This window comes from Accipiter gentilis, chromosome 12, assembly GCF_929443795.1.
Source record: "Accipiter gentilis chromosome 12, bAccGen1.1, whole genome shotgun sequence".
Taxonomy (NCBI): Eukaryota; Metazoa; Chordata; class Aves; order Accipitriformes; family Accipitridae; genus Astur; species Astur gentilis.
Window position 1 is genome coordinate 22,268,868 of NC_064891.1, and position 26,314 is coordinate 22,295,181.

At 41.3% G+C, this 26,314-nt stretch overlaps 1 protein-coding gene across 3 annotated transcripts in view; it reads right to left on the reverse strand.

Annotated features, from left to right (window-relative positions):
- ZNF827 (zinc finger protein 827) overlaps positions 1-26,314 on the reverse strand; it is a 112,707-nt gene that overhangs the window by 22,878 nt on the left and 63,515 nt on the right. For all 3 annotated transcript variants that reach the window (XR_007507784.1, XM_049815044.1, XM_049815045.1), the window contains exons 6-8: positions 14,017-14,265; positions 13,288-13,345; positions 8,618-8,721 (exon numbers count right to left, since the gene is read on the reverse strand). Coding sequence is in view for 2 of the 3 variants with exons in the window: in XM_049815044.1 (XP_049671001.1) it covers positions 8,618-8,721; positions 13,288-13,345; positions 14,017-14,265 (411 nt within the window). In the remaining variant the exon portion in view is untranslated. The remainder of the gene's footprint in view (positions 1-8,617; positions 8,722-13,287; positions 13,346-14,016; positions 14,266-26,314) is intronic.

A 26,314-nucleotide genomic window follows, 5' to 3' on the forward strand; every position in this document is an offset into this window, starting at 1 on the left:
TGTTTGCCTATTTTAATTAACACCTTTCGTCTTGAAGGTCCTGTAAATAATTGGCAAAATAATTAGTACAGTGACTTCACAAGGAAAAGAAGTGAACTCCGTATGCTCGTAACAATTCATGCAAAGTCCTGCTATTTAGCATGTGTTGTATTTGAGAGAGGGACTGGCCAATTCACCAAGAGTTTCATGTGTTCCGCAGAAGGATCTGATCACATTCCCCTTAATTGCTGTGGGAACGGCCAATAAATGATTTCTCAAATGATTTTCTCAACTGATTGTTGAGAAAAATTAAAACATGTACAACTATGCACATGCTGCACATTTCACTTGTCCTATTTTAGCCAAAGAACGCACTGTGCATATTTGAGCAAGAGGCCATTTGCTGATTTGAAATGGTCTGTTCTGCATAATAATATTTCCAGTTCTGAAAGGGACTTTGTTAGTTATGAAGACTGTGTGGCTGCTCAAGATCCACAACACACATGCACTAGATGCAAACCTGTTTGGCAGCAGACCCAGAAAAAGCTGCAAGGGAAATGCAATGCTGTAATCAGTTGCAGCCACGTTGGTTATGATCCCATTAAATGAACCAGAAATTTGGAACCCTCTGCCTGATGACTGTAGTGCAAAGCGGTTGTCAAGGCAGCTGGGTGCATAGCGAAAGAAGGCTGCACCCAGGCAGATGATCATGGGAATCTGAAGACAGCCTGCGATAGATAAAAAACATGCTAGAGCCAGAACCACTATCACACAGTTTAGCACTGAATTATGTTGAACAAATTCTGCAAAATCTGTCTTGCTTTGGAGAACTATGCCAAGCACAGCCCACTTCTATGGCAGTCCAGCTATCTCACCTTCCTAGAATCACTTTCCACAACTTGCCAGCTATCTGTCTCATGCTATCAGACTTCAGAGAGCCACCACGATGGCTGACAGTCCCTAGCCTTCTAGAGAGTGTAAAGACAGAGAGTGTACACCAGTCAATGTATACCCAAAAGACATTCTTTTTGTGTGAAGAAAGAAAGTAAAATGCACATTGGAGATAAGGAACTAAAATCAGTTACTCCAATCAATCTGCCACGCTGTCACAAAAGTTTTCCTACCATCTATGAAGCTGTCATACAGGTTGGATTTGTCAGAGGGATCTCTGCAGTATTCGTTTTCCTGCACCTGCATGGATTTATACACGTGCACACACATACATACATATACACAAAAAGAAGAGTATCTGGTTGAATCTTACCCCAGACGGGTACTGGAAGAGAAATAAAATTAAATGGGTGATTTTAAAGACCGAGAGAACCAGATTTTGCAAGGCTTAGTGAGCACCTACCATTATGTGCTGCAGGCAGTGATGACAGCAGTGTGGCATCTACCTCTAGCACCACTTTCAACAAGCACATTTCACAGAAATACTGAGACAGAAATGAACAACAGGACCAAGTGCCTGATGGAGCATGCCTTGCGTAGTGAATTAAGTGCCACTCTACACTTTTCCACCCTGCCATGGAGCCAATAGGGGTCAGGCACTCTCATCATCAAGAAACTGAAGGCGATATCTAATGTCCTGGGTGGGCAGAGCTCATAACTCAGAGCAAAACTGAAAGCAAATAAAATGACCATAAGCACTAATAATGGGATAAAGCGGGGGGGGGGGGGGGGGGGGGGAAATGCACTATATAAGTCAATTTACATGCACGTGCACTCCCTCTGCAACTATACTGGCAATAAAAATTGCTGTTCCATCACAGGGACAGAAGCTGCTGCCAGGATCTTGAAATATTCTTTCAGACTTTCAAAGAAGTCTGAAGTCCGGCAAACATGATTAAGGGATTGGAGCACAGACTGAGAGAGCTAGGACTGTTCATCCTGGAGAAGAGAAGGCTTGGTGGGATCTTTCCAATCTGTATAAATACCTGATGGTGGGGGAATAAGAAGAATGAAGCCAGGCTCTTCTCAGTGATGCCCAGTGGAGAAGAGGCAAGGGCACAAATTAAAACACAGGAAATTCCATTTAAACATAAGAAAACACTTTTTCTACTGTGAACATGGTCAAACACTGGCACAGGTTGCCCAGAGATTGCCCAGAGAGTCTCCATCCCTGGAGATATTCAAAACCTTACTGGACACAGTCTTGAGCAACAAGCTGACACTGCTCTGAGGAAGAGGGTGGAACTAGACTTCCTACCCCAACCATTCTGCGATTCCCTCAAAAATAATACAAGTTCTGCTGTCCTGAATGAATTAGAAATCAATTGCTTGTAATTGTGCTCTTAACCCCTGGCTTTCCTTTACAAATTCTAGCAATTAGGATGGTGAAGAAAGCCTTCCTAAAGTAAACAGAGGATTACCCGCAATATGAAGTTAGTGGCTTTTTGGCAGATGTAGGAAAACAACCACCACAGTAAGGTGTGAATTGTTCTAATTAACTCCATGGGTACATAGCTGGGAACCTATACAAGGGCAATTTATATGCCAACATTTCATCGCTGATCACTTTAGCAGAAATCCTCAGGGCTTGTGCATTTCACAGTCCCCTAAGGCCTAAGGACATTTTCCAGGGTGACAGAAGTGCAAACAGTCCCCCACACAGAAATCAAACCCTCAAGGTGTCCTTTCATTTCTGCAGTGCATTTCTGCAGTGGTCTCCGGGACAACATTAAGATAAGTTAAAAGTAGAAAGTCTGGCAGCAGGCTAAAAGAGACCAAGAAGGAAAACTGTCACTGGCACTTGTGAAGAAATGGAAACTATAATTGCATTCACTCTAACCTCATCTTCAATGAAAGTCCTGACTTTCTTAACTAACCTAGTGATGATCCAAAATTCAGAGCTGGTTGCTGTAGATAGTTGCAGAAGTTTAGTTTGCTGCAGAGCATATGAGACCAGAATCAAGCACAAATACTGCCAGAAAATAGTATATATGAAGGAGCATGTCTGCAAGTTGGACTGAAAGAGCTCTTGCTACCTACTTTCTAGATGGTTTAAGCCACACAATATTACAACATCAAGAGGTATACTGACCTTAAAGTGTCTTTAAAAAGGGATTAGGAGGGAAGACACATGCAAACTACTTCATACCAAAGAACATGGTATCTGTGCAACATGAACAGCTTGGTTATTTATCACGTTCAAGTTAAAAACCTAAACCCTCAGGAGGTATTTTTCAACTACAGTCACAGAAGAAAGTAAACAAGATTAAGTGTGGTCACAGCCAGTCAATCTCACACAAATGCTGAAATTTCACACGACTGAAATATATGGCCTTGCCTTCACCCTGCTCACATCCCAACATTCCCACAAACTCTTAGAAAAAAAAAGAGATTAGCTCACTACTTCCCCTGATCTGGCTTCACAATGTGGCCACACAAATATTAGTACGGCTGTGTTGGACAATCTACACAGATGAGGCCGAGGGAGCAGGTAGATGTTCCCCTTTAAGTATGTTAAAGTTACAGTGGAATTACTGCTCTAGAGAAAAAAGTAGGAGGAGGGTGTCAGTGTGAACAGTAACAGGAGAAACGTGTCCATCTCCTGAACAGTCCTGTAGTTCCAAACATACGGAAATCTTTGTTACACATACTACCTTAGTTCAATAAACATAAATATGGGATAATGCCAATAATTACATCATTGATAAAAATACAGCTGACAGTACCAAAATCCAAAATTTTTGCACTGTTTCCAATTTTCTACTGAACTAAGTATCATGCTACTGATTCAATACTGGGTTCTGGACATTTCTGAAGAGGAAGCACGGCCTATCTGCCATCTTGCAGGTCAGTAAAGAGTGTGGAGACACAGTGACAGAAGGGGCTCTGATACATTTTCAGAAGGGTACTTGAGGACAGAAGCTTTATTGGCTTTATTTCATTGAAATAAATAACACCAGTAAATTTAGCTCTGGCACCAATGGACAAAATTAAAAAAGCCAGGGCTATTCATGGACTACAAGTCCCCAAAATCTACATTCTCTAGTTCCAAAAGTCTATTTTAGCCATGTGACATTCACTTACCACAATCAAAATTACAGTTTTGCAAGTAGTAAATTTTCACAAAAAAATGGATTTAAATTTTTTATTTAATCCTCTACAGATGAGATTGTTTCAATATTTGGCACTGTCAATGTAAATGAAGGAGAATACCAGGTCCTTGGTGAACAGGAGAGAAAATAATGAAATATTATACTACACACATATCTACATAGAGAAAAATACTCCCAAAAACACACAGCTGGAATCTTTGCCAATATTAATGAACTGACCGGAAAAGGAATAGTGAATATCACTCATCTGGATTTCACGAAGGCAGGTTTGATTTACAGAATGAGTCAGTGAGATAGGGGAAAACTATTAAAACACATTAAAGATTGGCTAAGGGTCAGGAGCACCAGCCTAAGTTCAAGTTTTTAATTTATCTAGCGATCTGGACTGAACTATATAGTCTGACATAAAACTAAACTCTATTCTGTTAAAAGAAGAGTCTTACAAAACAGAAGATAAAAATGCCCTTTTAAAGTGACTGTTTGAAATTAAAACTTTCATTTCTTCTCCCTACATTTTGCTAGGCCAAAAAAGGTCATTTTGCTATTCTTATAGGGGCAAGCTGAAATTACTGCCTTGTTTTGGATATGACTTTGTATTAGATACGACTTTGATACTACGGTAATTTCTGAGCGAAGTGTGTTTGATTAATGTGGACATCAGTACCATTTTATTTCCATTTCTGAGTAAAAATGAGCTTATTTGGACAGTAATAGTAATTCAGGAAAGTATAATGTAACTACAACTAACTTTGTATGGTTACTAACATACAAAATATCTTAAAAAGGAACGGAAGTAGTTCCCCAAATCTATCCAATACTTTTGAACTACATACTATAGGAAACTACTTTCTTCTCTTCTCGGAATGTTAAGAATTCACCACAGATTATCAGGGAGTTACCATGACTTCTGCAGGGCTGTCGAGTCCCCTTCTGACAGCTGTTGGAGATTTCATTGTTATTTGCTTGGGTACCAGACTTAAAAGCTGCTGCATGAGAATCACCTCTCCTGCCTGTGATACTGCTGCTGATCAGGATTACTTCACCTTTACTTCAGGCCAAATCCACTGTTATGTCGTTATTTATTTAGGATTTTATTTCTCCAGTAAATGCCCTGATCAGTGCATTGCTCTCACATATCTTTTAATACGCCCTTCCTAATTACTTCATACTCCTTAGGGATCTTATATACTCAATGCCCTCAAAGAGTGTTCTTCCTCTTAAATACATGATCTTGCAATTATCTTATAAACTGGCTACAAAGAGAAGAGAAGTGGTTTGCACTGAGGAGGCCACTAAGCTGAAGTCTCAAGGACTGAACTTTGGACCAACCATACTTAAAAATCCTCTTTAATAGCTTCAACACAAAAACAACCCAGCATTGCATTAATGAAGGCAATATCATCAATATGCAGAAATTTCAGAGTATTAAAAAAATAATCTTGAGAGCTAGAGTAACAAGTGAAACAATTCAAATTACAAGGTCATATGCCTAGAAAGCAGGAACAAGAATTTATGTTGCATGCTGAAATCATCAGCTGAAATTGTAAAGGAAAAGAAAAAACATGTTACTATTTGATTAGCAAATGAACTGAGATTCATCAGCATGTTGTAGTTACGACTGTGATCAAACAGGAGAGGCGTTTCCAATACACATGTAGAAGATTGCATGCTGCTGAAAAAGTCATTGGTAAGATCTCCTGTAAAATAGCATACATAGTTCTGACTACTCATACTTGCAGAAATTATTTTCCCTAAACAGAGGCAGAAAAAGGCTATGATCTTGGTCAGGAAATGGAAACCCTATCATACTAAAAGAGACTAAAAGACATTGGCTGGCTTACTTTTCCAAAATGAAGACAGGATTAGGGGGATGTAAGATGGCACATCAGATGGTGAACATCACAAGAGAGAAGAATTATCAAAGTTGAAGGACAGCATTGGTGAAACAACAAAAGTAGAACTTGCTATGAATAAATTCAGGCTGAAAAAAAGAGCGGTCCCAGCCCTTCAAAGGGGCAAGCTTCTGAAACAGTGTCCTCATACAAATAAGGACGACAGGTTTAAGGTGGATCTTGATAATGAAGGAGATTATGTAATGTTGTTACCCATTATAGAAAAGAATTGAATTTGACACATGAGATATCTTACTGTCCTATGTTCCTGTCACTTTTCCCAATTCCTCTGCAGCTAGGGTGCCAAGAAGTCTGCAGACAGAAAGTTGGCAGGAGTCTGGGGATACAACCGCCCATATTGGTGCTCTCTTGGAAAGAAGCACTATGTACACGGGGTTCCACCAAGGCAACCCAGACCAACTGGCAGTGAAGGGTTCCTCATGCCACTCTGCCTGCCTGATTCAAGCCTGGTCGCAGAGTCAGTACAGAGCAGCAGCTCAGACCGCACGCTTGCTCATCAGAATCTGCTAGCTGTGGTGACAGTGGCATGGAGTCACATTTTTGGATATGGGGACTGCTTAATGAACACTCTTGCCATTAGCAGTTAATCCGCTTGGATTTTAATTGATGACTTGAAGATGACACTGGACTGGGAATTTCCTGTCATTTTCTTATGCTGTTCTTTTCTACTTCTTACTATCCTGTTTCAGGGATGAAGTAACCCAAAACAAATCTCAAGTAAAGGCATACATACCGTTTATCCATGGGACACCACATAAACATTTCCACAGCAGTTTCTGGTTTATCCTGTTGGCCTTTACAATGGTTTGTTACTGTTGCTTTATGCTACTCACTGCAGGGATAAAGTTTCTCCTGAGCTATCCATAGCACTACATAGACTATTTCTTCTTGCAAGGCTAAAACTAGTAGGAAATCTACCTGTGGGTATTCTGCTGTTCTTTTACATGAATATCACATTTGTAATTGATAAAAAATTTAAATCACATTCCTGGTGCTACTGTGAAGTTGCACTTCAGGTCCAAGAATTTATTATGAGTCTGAGAAAAATCAACATATTTGGAATGATAGGGTTGTTCCAAAAATAAAAATGAAGCAGAAACTGGCACTTTCAATTTTCAGTATAGATGCTGCTATTACATACCACAGTCTTATAATCATATGTATTAGAATACACAGACCTATCAAGGTAATACTTATATTCCATAAGGCAGAATATGGGACAGCATAAACATACAAAACCCAGTTCCTCAGAAGCCATTTTAACACTCCAGGATGTCCTAACCAACTAGATACTTTACATCTCTTACGCAGAAGATTAAACATGTCTCCAAAACCCATCCATGGTTTTAGTGGTCTCACTTGAAGTCTTACAGAGAATTAAAATTCTTATACGTTCATCTTGGTATGATGTAAGAGTATTGCTGCTAGAGGCCATGTCCTCTGAGGTATTGAGCACCGCCTGAGGAGTCTAGAGCTCTTGTCCTTCATCTGGGTATATGAATATTCCATGTTATGCCAAGGTCAAAAGCCAAGATTGAAGTGCTAACCTGGTTTACATTTTTAATACTTAAAAGCACCACACCTGATCTGGTTGTTCTCACCCCCAGTTACAAAATCCACTACTTCCTTGCAAAAGTGCAGCTGAGGCTAACCTGAAGACCCTTGTCCTCATGCTACAAATTTTCTTCTTCTTCCTGCTATGCATATTTACCCTTAGACAACATCTAGCTCTTAACCTCATCTACCACTTCATGAGCTGTCAAATGACTATTCAAGCATTAAAAAAATGAAGGGTCTGTTAAGTTGTAAATTAAATGACAGTCTATAGCTGAAAATTAGCAGTAATGTGCCCAAAAGTTTATTGATTGCTAAGAAAAGGTGAATAACCTCCCCTACAGCTGGCTGTGTAATTACTGACCTTTAGAACCCAAGAGCTATTAATTTAAGAACAGATAGCAGTGAACTAGCAAACGAGTTATTTTGCAACAGAACAGTAAAGGCACATATCAAGTTTTTGCATGTGTTCAGTGCCACCTTGAATAGTATTGTTACAGGCCCATATTTTCCATTTTATTGTAGAATGTAACCCAAGCTACATCTAGACGTAAAATGCCTGTCAACCAGTTCAGAAGATCAGTGGGAATGTACCCACAGATACTGAGGCCTTTCAGGACATTTTAAGAACTCCACATCCTTCCAAAAAGTTTCTAAATTATTGTTAAAGGCAGGAAAAAATTGTATTGCCAAGCTCAGCCACTCTGATACATGTACTGCAAACATTCAATCTGTAGTCTGAGAGATGGAGATGGAAATGGCCAGTAACAGGAGGATAGCAGATAGTAATCTGACATCAGTGAAGTTCCTTAACATACGGGAGACATGCACCAAAAAACCCCACCACTGTTAATACTGCTGAGTTTAATCTGTTATGGACCTTATGCAATTCATGGAAACAGTAATTTAAAGACTATTAATACAAATGCTTTGGCAATATTTAACTTTTTTCTTCTTAATAATAAGCACTTACTGTGATGGAGAGATAGTTCCTTTTTGACAAAGCAAACTACATTTTAAGAGCACTGGTCAGGTGGTGGAGTTTACAGTAAGAAAATTTTAAAAAGATCTATTAACTGGAAGTAATGGAAGAAAAAGGTATCTGACCTGTTGCAGCTGTCCTTCCATGAAGAGTAGTTTCATTAGGCAGGAGATCTTTTGAGTTGGAAGTGAACGGTGATTGTCTAAATGTGTCTTCAGAAAAGAAAGGGCTATAGGAAAAAATAAGGCATCTTTTTGTAAACAAAACAGTGGTTAATGGAAGAAGTAAATACAATTTTTTTGACCCTAACAGCTTAATATTATAACAAATACCATCTTGCTAAAAGCCATGCTTCATTTACAGAATTCATGCGGAAAGATATGGAGACTGTGAGGCAAGGTGTGGAGAAGAGGCATGCTTTGGTAAAATTGCATCTAAGAGTGAAAACTGAAGTCCTTCCAAAAGGCTTTTAACTACATTTCAACATCTCAGATTTCTATATCACAATACATTACAGATCATTCAAATTAATGCTTCAAAAATTTGTATTCTACTGTCCAAAACTTTGTATTCTACTGTCATAACTGGAGAGAGCAATCAGGAAATGTGGAAAGTATTATTATTTAATAATCTGAGGCATATAGTAATTATTTTTAAAACAAAACTTTTCAAATTTTAAGTTAAGATGCTGAACAGTTCTCTTTTGACACAGTGTTCCATGAATGGAATTAACCCCATGAGTTTGATTTTTAAAGCAGAAAACAATTCATGTAAACTAACTGAATGGTTACTTCCCAAAGAGTATTAAGTGCAAAAATTATCAGCTACTTGACTCCAAAAAGCATAGCATGCTTCGGTTTTAATTAACAGGCAGTGAAAAGTCAACTTCAATAGTGAATTGGCATTTCTGTCGAAGTATTTTTCTGCTCAATTACAGATCCTAACAGAAGCAAGAATTCTGTCTCTACAGTACAAACACACATCAGTAAGAGGTACATCAAAATATTCAAAATGGAAAAGGATAGTCTTTCTCAGAAAACTGTTTTCTAAGGCAGTGTATTCCATCTCCACATAAACTATCAATTTCTTCTAAGCAACATGAGAATTACATGAACTCTGATCTCTCTTGTATTGAGAATCCTTAACAGGCTGGTGCATAGTAGGTGTTTTAAAGGTGCAGGACAGGAGACCAGCTCATTTCTGCAGCCTGTTCTTATTCAGTAATAAAATCCAAGAACCGTTTCAGGATCAAGAACGTACTACGAGGTCTTATGAACCATTGCATAGCGGGTATTCCAGACCCAGAAAGTATCTGCCAGCAGCACCAACCAAGTTGACCCTACCAGTTCAGGTACCCAAGGTGCCAATCTAAACAATGACACTTGCGTAAGTCTCCCCTCATACAGTTTTTCTACAGAGAGTGAACAAGGTATTCTCCACTGAGTCCCTTGTATTCGTAGTCAGATCTCTTCTGTGTTTGGGAAACTTGTTGATAATTAGTTAACTTGATCATGTAACCCTTTTGGAAATCACATTATTTATTTTTTTATTAAGATTTTTGGCCATTATTCATTTTGTGCTCTTCCACATGTGACAGTTAATGGGATATTTGGATATTTCTACAAAAGTCTGAACATAACCATAAACATAGTCAACATTAGGTTGTGCTGAAGGGTAAGGCATGAAGCTGCCCCAAACCTGAACAGTTCAGTGTATGCAGATAGCTGAACAACGCATAATACTCAAGAAAACGAGTGATCAGGATAAAGCAAAACAGCTCCAGCCCACATGTGCAAAACTTTACTTTTTCCAAGACTCACACTCCCACGCAGGAGTGACATAATATAAACCAGACTGACACTGTATACAAATATGGCATCATTTATTGCAACATTCCTCTCGCTGGTTTAATAATGATTTGAAAGAAAAACACCAATTAAAAAAGTTCTATTACTGTTGTAACTCTTCAAAATCTTGTAATCTGCTCAGGTTTCCATGTTGGCCTTCCTGCTCGTTCATTAGATTCAGTCACTGGGACACTGCTCATTGCTGGTTTTAAGGAAAATGGATGATGCAGAACTTATCTATTTCAGGCTAGCCCATATATCATGAGCAAGTTGCTGTTGAAGACTGCATTGTGTTGTGTCCCAAGGATTTCCCTCTCCACCATCGGCCTCTGGTGAATTACAGAACCATCCTTGGATACCTCTTTTCTGCCTTCCTCTAGAATGGCAGCTGAGTCTCTTCAGTGCTGGCCCTATTATTATTTTTATTTCAGCAGCTATGTCCTCCAATTCCCAGTGCAAAATATGGAGGGAGAAGCTCCTGCTTCACAGTAAGGAACTACATAAATCATTCTCAATCACTGTGCAAAGTCCCTTCTGATGAAGATTAAGCTTTAAGATTTTTTTTTTTCTGGCTGCACTTTTCCAGTTTTATGGCTACACACTTCTCTAGATGAAAGAAACTTATCTTGGCATCTTATGCTGGCGTACTCTCTTCCAGATCATTTGCTTCTCCACTTTCTGTCTTCGTATCACAGATGGCAGGCTCTACCATCTCACTCAGCCATTGAACTGTGAGGAATCCTTGCCAGTTTTGGCTGCTTAAGCGAAGTCACATGGAAGTATATGCTCACAATGTCCAGGAATACTCACAGGAGGAACAGCAACAGATACGCAACAGTTAGAAATGTTAATAAGGGATAAGACAGCAAAAAGTGCTAGCACACCCCATCCTGCCGGGCTTTGCTGATTTAAGACTCTCACCAATGACACAGCTTAATCTCTGCTCCCCAGCTACTCACAAGGGGGACAACACTGACCTCACCTTGGCTCTCTGCAGCTGTCAGCAAACTTCACATAACAAATGTGATTCAAATGCCTTTCTGTCATTACTCCAGATCTAGGTTGGTGAGCCAAACTGCAACACCACACATTTTCTTAATGCAGTTGGAGTGCCTCTATCCTCCACTGGCTGCTCCACCACATTTCATTTTTGAGAAGGCATCATACCCTTACCAGTAAAGACTTCCAGCTGTTTGTCTGGTTTTGGGTGGGTTTTTTTTGGCAAAGTCTTTCAAGTCAATCTGTTTGAACTTGCAGGATTTAGTAGACTGACTCACTTCCCTTTAAGAAGCTCTTCTCATTCATGTCTTCTTCTGTTGATAGATAGGTAAGATAAGAAAACCATCCAGAAGAATTGAATCAGGCACTCAGCATTTCATGCCCTGATGGGTAGCAGCCATTATCAGGACTTCTCAGTAAAACTTACTGCAAGTCTGACAACAGCCAACTGTGCTACTCTCTTAAAAGTTGGCAGCCAGAAGAAGGTGAAGTTATCTTTGAACTGTCCTCAACCTTTCCAGTTTGAATTATCTTTGATAGATCCAAAAGTAGCTCTGGATTCTCACACCAGTCCTGCCGGTAACATCATGACACACTGAAATCTATTTTCAACTGACTATTTGTCACCCCGTGCCTGCCATGCACACTGGATGGTTAATGAGTAGTTGGACAATATGTGCATTTATCTCCATATGTATGTCTCAGGCTTATGCTTTTTAAGTAGTCATGGGAAGGCTATGCAGGCTGCATATTCCACAAATTCCCAAACTAGCAAATATGGGAAGCATTCACAGTAGCCAGAAGTTAAAAGCTCAATTTAATTATCTTTCAACTTGTAACTTCAAAAAGTCCCTAATGTACATTTACTGAGCTAGTAAGTTTATTAAAAACAAAATATTCATTTATTTATTACAGTTACCATGAATGAATGGGATGGGCCTAGGAATTTAGGAACAACGTATTTTAGGTATCTTTTCTTCTGCAACTGAAATGCTTTTTAATTTCTGTCTGGACAAAGTTGTCTTAGTTAGCGGGCACTGAACACGCTGGGAACTTCTGTAGAAGGGGCTGCAGAGGCACAGAAGGTCTTACTCTGTGTCTGAAGGAACTCTTTGTCACTTCTGTGTGCTCAGTCTCCAACACATCCACATTGATTAGGGAACTTCCAGGTAGGAAATAAATGTACCCTTGCCAATTCCTGCCTACTTGTCACCATGGGCTCCCAAGTTTTTACCAATTCTAGGTGCCACTTATTACACAAGAGCTTTGAATTTTCTCATAGGGACACCTCACTTTGCTGCTCACGTATACGTAAACAACTCATGGGCTTGTTCCCAGCCACAATACTGTAAAGTGCATATTTCTTTAACAGCATGTGCTCTAATTGGATCATATTTTTAATTCCTGGATGATTTCATTTATTGTACTAATGTGACCGTAATTTTTAATAAATGCTTCATTAGCATTTTCGTACAGTCGGACTTAAAAATTCATCTCTAGAAGGCATTGAGATGATAAAAATACTAAACTGAAATTTTATTAAAGAAATCCAAGTTTGACAGAAGACTGAATCAAAATCACCTCTTCTTACATTGGTCCATGTCTTAAAATCCAGTTGTCAGCCTTTTCTTCCCTCAAGCACTGCAAGCACTATGCAGTTTCTTTTAAGTTTCATTTTTTGTAGAAAAAATAATTCTTAAAATGATGTGTGAATACTTGATCAGAAGAGAAAAGTCATTTTGGCCCAAAGGCCTTTTGTCTCATGAACTCCAAGCAATCAGATCTATAGGTATAATTTTTCAGATACAGGTTACATTACTCATGAAAATATCTTACACTTGTAATATCAGGTCACATTTGCAGAAGATGGGCACATTTGAGTTCACAAGGCAAAATGAAGCAATGCCATTTACACTACAGGTTTGCAGGTAACAATGGACTGTACTTACCTGGCTGTAGTTCTGATGGCATTATCTTTATTGTGGTTGTGCTCTTTGCTCACCTTTTCTGCAGAGGAACGTACAAGGGTTTTTGTGATTAGCGTATATCATATTTTCCCTATCAGGTTTTATTCAGCAGAACTATTTTAATGCTTTCTGATAACAGCATAATCCAGAGTAATTTAGGGTAAATGGGTACAGCACAATTAGAGAATGGGCATGACTTTATTTAAACTAACACCCAAAAAATTTTTTCAGCTTCATATTTCAGTGTTAGTGCATAAGCCCATATGCAAAATGTGCAATACAAGTATTCATTAAACACAGTACTGATATTGCTGCCTTTATGTAATAGCTGAGGTTCACTGCATGCTGCAGCCACTAGCCACTTACGCCAGTAACTGCCACCTATGGGTTCCCCTATACTCCAAGGCCTGGATCAACCACTTGTCACAAATTATTTAACTAGCTTTCAAAAATACAGGAGTTGAACTCCAGCTTTTCCAGTTCAGTTCAAATATTGTGAACCTGACCTGACTGTCACATGCTCTAAAGCACATGCTAACTATGGGGAGACATTTGGTAAGGTGCTTGCGTTCCAAATGTGGGGGTAGAAGGGCTCTAACTCCTATTATTTTTCAGCCTTAGCAATCTCACACTTTCATTGCACCTTAATGGTTATACACAACCTCTTTTTGTTCTTTAAATTAAACGATCAACTATTTCCACTGCTTTTACCTGATAACTGGAAGAGCAGCTCAGATGCCATCTTTACTGATATATCTTGGCTGAACAGACTTCTTTCTGGGAGCACACGACCTTCTGGTGCCTTCTGTATGTGTTCACTCATGTCTCGCCCTAATAAAGTGCTGTAGCCAACATTTTGGCCGGGTTGGCTGGGTGACACTGAAGCCTGAGAATCATGAATGTCAACTTCCATTGGTTCTTCCTTTATCTTTACCATCTGGGTTTCCTTGTAACTCTCAGCTGCAAATATGTATTTCAAAAAACAAACAAACAAACAAGGGCCACAATTATTTAATTAGGCTACAATTTTTCAGAGTAGTCAAAGCAGGAATCACAATTACAAAGTTATAATTTGTATACCATATCACTGCAAATGGTAAGGGAAGCAAGCAGATGACTGCTACAGGATTCTTCTGGGGGTTATCAATAGAAGCAATCTCTTGAAAATAATTTTTCAAACTAGAGAGCAGAAAACAGTTGTATTATTTGTAAATATGAGAGTCATATCACTTTCTATAAATACTGGGTGATCACACACCAGTTAGTGAAGCTTTGTTTTTATTAAATGAAGTTGCAACTACACACCAGCTCTCCAAAGATGGGCACTGAAGACCTCTTACAAACTCTAAATTACTCTTTAACAGCAGGAGTACCAGCACAGTCAGAAGTATTGCTATAGGGATGGGGTGGGGGAAGAAATCTCATCTGCTCCTCTTCTGCTCTCTTTCTCTTTGATGGAAAATTCCAGACAACTATGTGAAGAACTCGTTTGTTATATCTGCATATGCTTTCAAGATGAGAGAAGTATTCTGGGGCCCATGCTTTTCTAAAGCCTGATTTTGTAACAAGCACAGATACTTCCTCATACGTTACAAGGTCCAATAACCTTAATGACCAGTTTCCATAAGCCCATATCCTTCCCTCCTTGCTTTCCTCTCTGGTGTGCTGGGTCTAGCAAACAAAACCATAGCCTAGAAGCCAATTTGTAGTTCACTTTCTACACTTGAGATTCCCCAGATGTTGCCGAATGCTCTGGTTTGGCTGCAAGGTAAGTGATCATTTTTTCTTCAGAATAAAAGCTCTGAAACCTCAAAATCAAGGCTCCAAGGTAATTTGCTTACAACACCCCAAATACCTATCCAGCCCTTTTGATTCAGACTTTCTGCTGTGAAAAGAGAAGTTGAAGACCTGCAGAATTTATTCCCAATTTAGTTTTGGAGAAAGATGAGGAGGTTTTTAATGATTTTCATTCAGAGTGCTCCTGAAAGGACTATCATGGCAGAACTGCCCAACTAGGTGTTGCCTCTGCTGGCTGCATGCTGACCAGACACTCTGGAAACAGGCAGCCTAAGACAGGCAAATATGCCTGGGAGAATGAAGAAAATAAATAAATGCATGAACACAGTTAAATATCAGATGGGCTATCCAGGTAAGGAATCATTCCAACAACAAAACGTACGTGGGATTTATTAATTTTGCCTAAACCTGCACACATACTGGTACTAGCCAAGACACTGAAAACCTTAAGGAAAATCTGCTGCTGTTTACTCATGATTACCACATGCTCTAAATTGTCGCCTATGTAGCCTCCACAGCTGGAGTCAAGGGAAAGCGTGAGTTTGAATTGCTCAGACTTCATGAGCCAAAGGAGGAAAAGGCAACCCCAGCACCCAGCAAAAGAGGCCACGGTAGAGTAGGGACAGGCACATTGCAGCACACAGAGCCAGAGAAGCAGAATGCTTAGATGCTGAGTGGATTAGAACCTGAGAGAGCAGTCTGGCCCTTGTCCAGACTGGGGGGGGGGCAGGATCAGATCTATGACCATGGGCCAGCTTGTTAACTGGTTGCAGAGAGGGGCTGGCCATCCTGATAGCATCAGGTCACTGACACAGGCAGTCTGCACAATGAGTTTCCTCACATGGAAGTTTCTTTGTCATCTGTCAAATTTTACTAGTTAGAAGGCTCTGGTGTTAAAAATAAATAAACGAATACCAGTTTGTAAAAAAAAAATCCAAACACAAACAGTATTTTCTACTAACTTTGGGTCACAGAGAAGAAAAGGCAGGGGGAATCCACTAACTTCACTGGAAAAATGAATCTGTTGCTGCTCTCTGTTTTTCCCTTCCTCTCTAACTCATACGATTGTGTCAGCCTCACAGATTTTATTCCAAGTGTGAATATTTCAAACACCACCAGGCCTTTTGTTTTCAATTACCCAATATTACAATGAATCTCAGAGGCACCAAAACATGGTTTGGTTATCCCTGATAACATCCTCAAGATAGTCAACTGATTGGTATCATCTTGTAGTCTCTAGCCAAAGACAAACAGAATCCCTTCAGCATGAAGGCATACGCATTCCACCTAAAATTAAACTGATGTGTGTCACCAAGTCCTTTTTCCTTCCCCTGGTTTCTCCCTCTCCCCACGTTCCAGTTGTTCTTAAGTGGAGAAAAAGTGACTTTACTGCCTACAGCTCTTTCAAAAAAAAAAAAATCGAAGCCAGGAGATAAAAGCCACTTGGATATGTTCCAGGAACGATTTACATGAAGTGCTTTCAATCCTTTCTTATGACATTTCTTGACCTTTAAAAGAAACCTATAAACATTGATAGAAATCTTTACCATCTACAATCCACCAGACACATTTCAGACTTTGGATATTTTCATAGTGAATTCTTAACTGAAGGCAAGTTAGAAATATCATATAATGCCTTTTTTTGTCCTGTTAAGCAAATTTTTCTCTTTTTTTTTCCTCCTTTTTTTTTTTATTTAAAGCTTCCATTAGCCTATTATTATAAAACCACAGAACACTGCATCTGTGCTGAAAAGTGTAAAAATAGCATTCTGTGCATTGAAAGTGAACTCAGAACAGCAACGGAACACATCAGGTAACACTGTCAATCAAAAGCTCAGGTAACTCCACAAACAAATGAGTTCTTCAGATGTCTGACAGACCGAGCTCTGCACCCAGCTGCCAAATTTAGGTGCAGAGTCAAGCTGACCTTTGCTGCTCTCTGTGCTTTTAAAATATTCTTTCTATTTCTGTTCCTGCTCCACACAGTTTAATTCCCTGTCCTGCAAACACTTTTGAATCAAACAGATACGATCCCAACTAAGGCAAGAGTCAAGCAATACTGATGACCTTCTCTCCCTCACAATCAGCTAGCACTCAAATTGCCCTAACTAAATTTACATATTTGATCACTTCCTTTGACCTTTATCTTCCCAGCTGCACCCTTTTGATCTGACAGAATGTCCCCGCTGAACGCGAATCCTGTCATACTCTGATTCCCAGAAGCACACACACACAGAAGGCTGAAGGAAGGTCTCTATGATAATTTTTCAAGAGCTAAAGAAAGGGAAACACAGTCAGTCTGCCCCATGAACACCAATCACAGGCACACAACCCAGCTGTGCTACATCTTGTGCTGGCGAAAGACTGTAATTAAGGTTATGCCCATACCCATCTCGCCATATAGGCAGTCAAACTGTAACTTCCTGAAGATTATTTTCCCTTTTGTGCTACAGACTGTTCATTTGTGGAGTAAGGTGATACCCCTTATTTCCTTACTTGGGTATCTCACATGGTCATAGTGCAGCTAAAGTTTTTCAAGTCAAGGACTGGTACACCAAAAGGTCTCCTGGTTCAGATAATTAAAATCATGATAGGTTTGGCTTTTTTTCCACTTTTGCATTTCCCCTTGAGTAGATGGGCTAGGTTAAATAAATTGCAATGTATCAGAATACAAAATTAGTGTATGAGAGTAAATTTTCTTCATGCCAGATTTTTATAAAAGTACAGACATCTAATACCTAGCAAAAAATCAGCAGGGAATGAAGACTCAAGCAGCTTTAAAGTATCCAGATTGTGATCTCCGAAACATGGTCTGCTATTCATTCAAAACTAACCTGGATGAAGCTCAGAACAACAGCACAGCAGTGAACATTGCTCATCTGGCAGAAGATGAACTAAATCACCTAATATGCCTTTTTCTGCTGTTAACTTTGTGATACGGAAACAGCTTAACAAAATAAGAGAAAATGACTGCATACATGGATGTACTACCATCAAGCCACAGGGATGCTGTTTCCTTACAGAGCAGTATAACTTTTAATCAGCTGATCTACAAAAGCCTCAATAAACTTCATCCTATTCACAAGAAGTGAGACAATTTTCCACATCAGATATGAAAAATGCAGCATTGGACAGGCTTGTTTCAGGAGAAAGCAATTCCTTCCACAGCTTTCAGGTTCTCTGGCATTCACAAGTGCAAGAAATCGCAAAGTAGTGGCACTTGCTAAAAAACCCCCAAACACAACAGAAACATAGAACAATACTTGTGCTACCTAAAGGCTCAGGGTACAGCATTCATCCCTGAAGGCCTGACAGTGTCACCTTAAGAAGGTGTAGTAGTAAGAGTGCCTCTGAAATTTAGTCTTAGACAATGCCTCTCTACAGCCTAGGACAGAGATTGCCAAGTTTTAGAAAGAGATTATTCAAGCTACTTCTCTGAGAAAGTTGGGACTGCCACAATCCAACCCAAGTTGTGCACAAGTCAGCAATGGGCCCTTGTGGCAACCAGGGACAACCATATTCTGGGCTGTATTATCAAACCTGTAGCCATCAGGCAAAAAGAGGAGATTCTTATCCTCTATTCTGCACTTGTGAGACTGCATTTAGAGTACTGTACCCCAGTTGGGGCTTCCCAGTACAGGATGGACACTGACATCCTGGAGCATGTGAACTGGAAGGCTACCAAGATGATAGTTAGGGGGCTGCTGCAAGACGTCAGAGGACATCAGCTAAGAGAACTGGGTTTGTTCAGCCTTAAAAAAACAACAGTAAGGGGACATTTTATTGCTGACAACAACTTTCTAAGATATGAAGGGAAGTTATAGCGAAGCTAGAATCAGACTTCTCTCAGAAATGCGTAAGAGTTGACAGACAAGTTGGAACATGGGAAATTCTGTTTATATATACAGAAAAAAAATTCATTGTCAGGATGGTGAAACACTGGCACACATTGCTGAGAGAGGTTGGGTTCTCCATTCCTGGACACATTCAACACTCAATAAGACCTGCAGCAACCTGATCTTGTCTGAACCTGCTTTGAGCAAGAGTTTGGATTAGATGAACCCTGGACATCCCCTCCAAACTAAATTATCCCATGAATCATTGGCACTAGATCAGATCAGCTGCAGGTTTATCTAGCAGAATTTTCAAAACGTCCAAGCAAGGCAAAGCTACAGCATCCTTGGGTAACACTTGCTCTAGTGCTACGCTAGAAGTTTTTCTTAATGTCCACGCTGAATGTTCCATGCTGCAGCTGGCAGCTGTCGCCCCTTCTTTTACCATCTACCACTACAGACAAAGAGTTTGAATCCACTGCTTTTCTAAGCTTCCTTCAACTAGTTGCAGGCTGCTATTAGATCTGCCTCTAGTCCCCCCTCTGCCAGAATGAACAGGCCCATTTCCCTCAATGCTTCCTTGTAGGTCATGAGCCCTAGACCCTTGAATCAGGTCTGCTGCTTTCCTCTAGACCATCTACTAATTCTCAACAGCCCTTTTGAACTAGGGAGCCTAAAACCTGTACAGTATTCCACATGCAGGAAGTAGAAAGGTTAAGGAGCATCAGGGAATCTGAGAAAGAGATAGACTGGTGGAACCAGGCTCTGCCCTCCCTGAAACAGAAACAGGAACAGTCACCAGAAAAAAACCCAACAAGATCAAGGGAATCCTGTATCCTCCCCAGGCTGAAGGCAGTAGCTTAGAAGAGAGGAGTGAATGGAGGCAAGTCCGTGCTCCGGGTGGCAGGCAAACCCCCTCTTTGCCCACCTCGCCTTCCCAGGTGCCTCTGTACAACAGGTATGAGGCTCTGGATGTAGGCCAGTCAATGATGTGGATGATGGTCTATCTACACCAGAGGTTTTGCCAAGATCAGAAAGGCCTAGCCCCTGTATCATGACCACCTCCACGAAGAAGGAAAAAATGTGTTATAGTTGTAGGCAACCCCCTTCTGAGGGGAACAGAGGGTCCAATATGCCAGACAGACCCTCCTCTTAGGGAAGCCCGCTGCCTCCCTGGGGCCCAGATTAAGGACATCACCGGGAAACTCCCTAGCCTGGTACAGCCCTCGCACTATTACCCACTACTGCTCTTCCATGTGGGTGGTGACGAAGCTGCAACACATAGTCCAAGGGTGATCAAAGAGACTTCAGGGCCTTGGGAGGGCTGGCAAGGGGATCTGGAGCACAGGTTATTTTTTCCTCTTGTTCCAGTTGCAGGCAGCAACACTGGAAGAAACAGACGGACCCAGTCTGTTAATGCATAGCTCCGTGGATGGTGTCACCACCACAATTGTGGGGTTTTCGATAATGGGATGGCCTACACAGCACCAGGCCTGCTGGTGTCAGATGGGATTCACCCTTCTCAAAGCAGGGAGACGGTCTTTGCTCAGGAGCTAGCGGGGCTCACTGACAGAGCTTTAAACTGGACTTGAAGGGGGAAGGGGATAATATCAGGCTTGCCCGTGACAAGCTGCGGGATGACACGCCAAGGTTAGAGGGATGGGACTACCCAGGGCCCTCAGCCTGTTGCTCTGAGCCGTGCTGGGTACACTGGAGCACACTTTAAGTCTTACAGAGATGAGCCAAAGGCTCCTGAGGTAATAGGACCCAAGAGGGAAACACCAGTGAAATACCTCAAAGGAACTGCAGAGTCTTCCTATAAGAAGGTGACAAGGCCGACAGCCCAGCTGAAGTGCCTCTACACCAATGCACGCAGCACGGGCAACAAACAGGAGGAGTTGGAAGCCACCATGCTGCTAGAAAACTACAACCTAGTTGCCATTACTGAAACTTGGTGGGACAAATTCCATACCTGGAGTACGGCTATCAATGGCTACAGGCTGTTCAGAAGGGCCAGGTGAGGAAGGAGGGGTTGCTCTCTACATCAAGAAATGGGTAGCATGAAGAGCTGTCTCCGAAGAATAGCTGCGAGCAGGTTGAAAGCTTATGGATAAGACATATGTTATGTTATGGCAACAAAGGGAACCCTGTGGTTAGTGTTGTCTACAGGCTGTCTGATCAAAGGGAGCCTGTTGACAAAGCCGCCTTACTCCAGCTACAGGAGGCATCGTGCTCGCAGGCTCTCGTCCTGCTGGGGCACTTCAAACACACCGATATCTGCTGGAAAAGTAGCATGGCAAGCTGTAGACAATTCAGGAGACTCCTGGAATGCACTGAGGATAACTTCTTAAGCCAGGTAACAGACAGCCCTACCAGAGGGGATGCAATAGTGGACCTACTGGTCACCAACACAAGTGAGCTAATTGGTGACATCAAGATTGGAGGCAGCCTGGGCTGCAGTGAGCATGCTCTCATGGACTTTGCAATCCTGAGGGATTTGGGTCAGGTGAAGACTAAAGTCAGGACCCTGAATTTTAGGAAAGCAAACTTCTAGCTCTTCAGGGAGTCAGTCAATAGGACCCTGTGGGGAAACTGCCCTCAGGGACAAGGAAGCAGAACAGAGCTGACAGATCTTTAAGGACACTTTCCATAGAGCGCAAGAGCTCTCAATCCCCAGGTATAAGAAACCAGGAAGGGAAGGCAAGAGACCAGCATGGCTGAGTGGAGACCTGCTGGTCAAACTAAAAGGCAAAAAGGAAATGCACAGGCAGTGGAAGCAGGGACAGGTATCCTGGGAAGAGTACAGGGACACTGCCCAGCTGTGTAGGGATGGGGTCAGGAAGGCCAAGGCGCAGCTGGAGCTGAACTTGGCAAGGCATGCAAAGAATAATAATAAGGGCTTCTACAGGTATAGCAGCCAGCAAAGGAAGGTCAAAGAAAGCACACCCCCCTGATGAACAAGACTGGCAAACTGGTAACAACGGACAAGAAGAAGGCTGAGGTACTCAACAAATCTTTTGCCTCAGTCTTCACTGGCAACCTCTCTTCCCACACCTCTTGAGTGGATGGACCACAAGATGGGGACTGGGGGAAGCAAGGCCTCCCACTGTAAGAGAAAATCAGGTTCATGACCACCTGAGGAACCTGAACATACATGTCTATGGGGCCTGATGAGATGCATCCCAGAGTCCTGAGAGAACTGGCTGATGTAGTTGCCAAGCCACTCTCCATGATATCTGAAAAGTCACGGCAGTCAGGTGAAGTCCTTGGTGATTGGAAAAAAGGAAACACTGCACCCATTTTTAAAAAGCATAGAAGGGAGGACCTGGGAACTACCAACCCGTCAGCCTCACCTCTGTGCCTGGGGAGATCATGGAACAGATCCTCCTAAAAGCTATGCTAAGGCACATGGAGGACAGGGAGGTGATTTGAGACAGCCAGCATGGCTTCACCAAGGGCAAGTCCTGCCTGACCAACCCAGTGGCCTTCTATGATGGAGTGATTACATCAGTGGACAAGGGAAGAGCTACGGGTGTCATCTGTCTGGAATTCTGTAAGGCCTTTGACACAGTCCCCCACAACATCCTTCTCCCTAAATTGGAGAGATATGGATTTGATGGGTGGACTGTTCGGTGGATGAGGAATTGATTGGGTGGTTGCATCCAGAGGATACCAGTCAACAGCTCAATGTCCAGATTGAGATCAGTGACAAGTGGTGCCCCTCAGGGGTCCATACTGGGACCAGTACTGTTTAGTATATTCATCAGGGACCTAGACAGTGGGATCGAGTGCACCCTCAGCAAATTTGCAGACAACATTAAGCTGAGTGGTGTGGTTGACACACCTGAGGGACAAGATGCCATCCAAAGGGACCTGGACAAGCTAAAGAAGTGGGCCCACGAGAACCTCATGAGGTTCAACAAGGCTAAGTGCAAAGTCCTGCACTGGGGACAGGGCAACCTGCAGTATCAATACAGGCTGGGGAATGAAGGGATTGAGAGCAGCCCTGTGGAGAAAGACTTGGGGGTACTGGTGGATGAAAAGCTGGACATGAGCCAGCAGTGTGGGCTCACAGCCCAGAAAGCCAACCATATCCTGGGCTGCATCAAAAGAAGCGTGGCCAGAAGGTTGAAGGAGGTGATTCTGCCCCTCTGCTCTGCTCTGGTGAGCCCCCACCTGGACTACTGTGTCCAGCTCTGGACCCCTCAGCACAGGGAAGACATGGACCTGTTGGACTGGGTCCAGAGGATGGCCACAAAAACGATCAGAGGGATGGAACACCTCTCCTACGAAAACAGGCTGAGAGAGTTGGGGTTGTTCAGCCTGGAGAAGAGAAGGCTCCAGGGAGACTTTATTGCAGCCTTTCAGTACTTAAAGGGGGCTTATATGAAAAATGGGGACAAAGGTTTTAGCAGGGCCTGTTGCGCTAGGACAAGGGGTAACAGTTTTAAACTAAAAAAGGGTAGATTTAGACTAGATATAAGGAAGAAATTTTTCACAATGAGAGTGCTGAAACACTGGAACAGCTTGCCCATAATGGTGGTAAATGCCCCATCCCTGAAAACATTCAAGGTCAGACTGGATGGGGCTCTGAGCAACCTGATCAAATGTCCCTGCTCATTGCAGGGAGGTTGGACTAGATGACCTTTAAAGGTGCCTTCCAACCCAAACTATTCTACATTTCTATGCAGCACTCACTTGCTCTAGAGGAAACACACTTCTTGAACATGCTTCTTCTAATGCAGCACAGTCTGCTTTTCGTTTTATTCGAGATGAAAGTAAAAATCAGGTGCACAGATTTAATAAAAAACCCAAGTCATGTAGTAAATATTGCTCTTGCTGAAACAATAGCTGTCCAATGACTTTCCATTGCTGAAATCAAATGAATCCTTGTTAAATCATTCATGCTTCTTCCCACAATTTTATTTAAAACTTCATCCTGCAACTAAAATTCCAAGTTGCTCATATTTGCTGAAATGCCTATCAGCTTTACAAATCAACTTTATGAATCAACTTAGAAAAGAAAGCCTTTCCCATATGTCTCATAAATTGGACTCATGTACTAGTTTTCACAATCAAGCAGACAGGGGTAACTAGCGGGTCAACTTGTACTGACTTCAAAAGCTTTCAGTATGGAGAATCAGGCACTTTGTTACGCTAATTGTTCTGATTTGCTAGAAATAAACATGCCCTAAAACAGCTTAAATAAAACCTTGGAGGTAGGGAACAGTTGGCGAGCCCTGAAGGTTCTGCTACAGAGACACAACAAGTAACATCTGACATTCCCTAGGGCGCTGTACTTGATGCTTTATTTTTCTAGTATTTTTTTCAAACTGTTTTTTTATATAAGACAATGTCAATGGACCTTGAATCAATGTAACAGGATCCTGCATTAAAAAAAATAATCATAAAATGGCTCATATTTGTTAAAGTAGAACCTCTGAACTTCCATGTTACAGAATTTTGCAACTAAAGTCTTAGTTTCACAAAAGTGCAAGCCAACCAAAAAAAAAAAAAAAAAAAAAAAAAAAAAAGGGCAAATTAAAGCAATAGACTGATTTGAGTTGTGATACGCACCTGCTGCTCCTTCCCTTTAAATGATAGGATTATGGTGCCTACCTGAAAGACCCAACTTGCAGAACACAGCCAACCCCTCAAAACATAGATCAAGAAGAATTTGATAAGAAGTATACACGTGCAATGAATTGTTATTTTACAACATATTCCAGTCTATGCAAGTCTCCCAGTTCAAGAAAATTCTAGTCTGCATTTCTCCAGCAAGCTGTACCTTTGCAGAGAGCCTGGCTCCAGTTCTTCTATCTTTACAAGCTGACTCTCCAAAGGCAAGGGGGACTGCAAGAGGCCCTTCTTCAAATACTGTGCAACCACAATCCCCTGACACTTTGACAAAAATTGACATGCCCACTTCCCATAGCTTTGTGGCCACTCCCACCTGGCTGAACATCATCAAGGAATAGCAGTAAAGTGGAGGATCGGGAGTGTGTGTGTGTGTTTAAACTCTTTAGTGACAATTCCTAAAAAGTAAAAGTAAAATAAAATAAATCCAGAACACCAACAGAAGCATATTTGAACTACAGACATTATGATTTCTTGTTATTTCAAATTATCTTTTAAATTATCATAGTTTTCATTAAATGACAAGATTACCCTGACATGGAAAAAAGGAAGAAAATTAACTGCAATAACTTAAAGGTATAGTATAGCATCTACTGAACTAAAAGCCAGTCTCTGTTATAAGGTACTTGTTTTTCTGTGATTTTTGTTGTTTTGTGGGTTGGTTTTTTTTTTTTTCTTCTTTTTTTAAGATCTATAGGGGGGAAAAAAACCCCATAGACTTTGCAGACTTCCATACTTCCCACCCTATACTTCTCCTGTGAATGGGCACTATTTTTTTCACATTTTTCCTGCTTTGGGGTTTAGACATTAATGTTATCATGAAACATGGCAAAACCCATCAACAGGTAAGAATCCATTAGTAGCTGAGTTCTTCTGGGATTATGTGATTATGCAGATGTCACAGAAAAGTTTATTAAGCTGAATGAACGTACCATGGCCTGATACTAACTTCATGTAGTACAGCATTGGCAGGAGAGTCTCAAAATCTTGAAAAAAAATCTGGAACGTGACACATTGCAATAATAAATCTAGCTATCTAGAAACTTGTATCTTTTTCTATACCGTAATTAAAACACAGCTTCACTCTAACCATTCACAATCAATTTCACATTTCTGTTGGTTAAAAAAAACAAACAAAAAACCCACTTGGCTAGCAGTGGGATTTAATCTGATGATGTGACTTGCCATGGCTTGCCATGTCTCTAGCTCCCGTCAAGAGAAGGTCTTATTTTGGGTCATACACTTCCCCACTTACTTTTCTGGGCTTCTACAGAAGCACCTGCTGCTGCCCAGAGCTTTCTAATGAGCTGTTTAGAGACCAAGGAACAAAAGACTTGCCTGTATTTTCACTCCTCTGCCCATTATCAAGGCTCTCTAAGCACGGATGAAAGCACTCCTGACAGCTCCCCTGCAATATAGGTATGGAGACTCTTATGAGGTCCTGACAACAGCTACCTCCATAGACAGCAGCCTAGCTCCATACAAGCACTTCCCAGAACAGCCCACAAAGTTATGAAAAAGATATATACAGGAAGGTTAGTTTCTCTGTCCCCTGTCTCACCCAAAGAATGTAGTAATGTACTTTTTCTTCACCATAGTAACAATAAACCAGAAGACTGCCAACACAACCCGCTAAACCTGGAAAGATTTTGTGACTGCTAAGAATAATAGCTTACTAGCCATGGACTCATTTTTGTTGTCAATTCACATTGCTGATGACAGCCAAGCATAACGTCACCCAA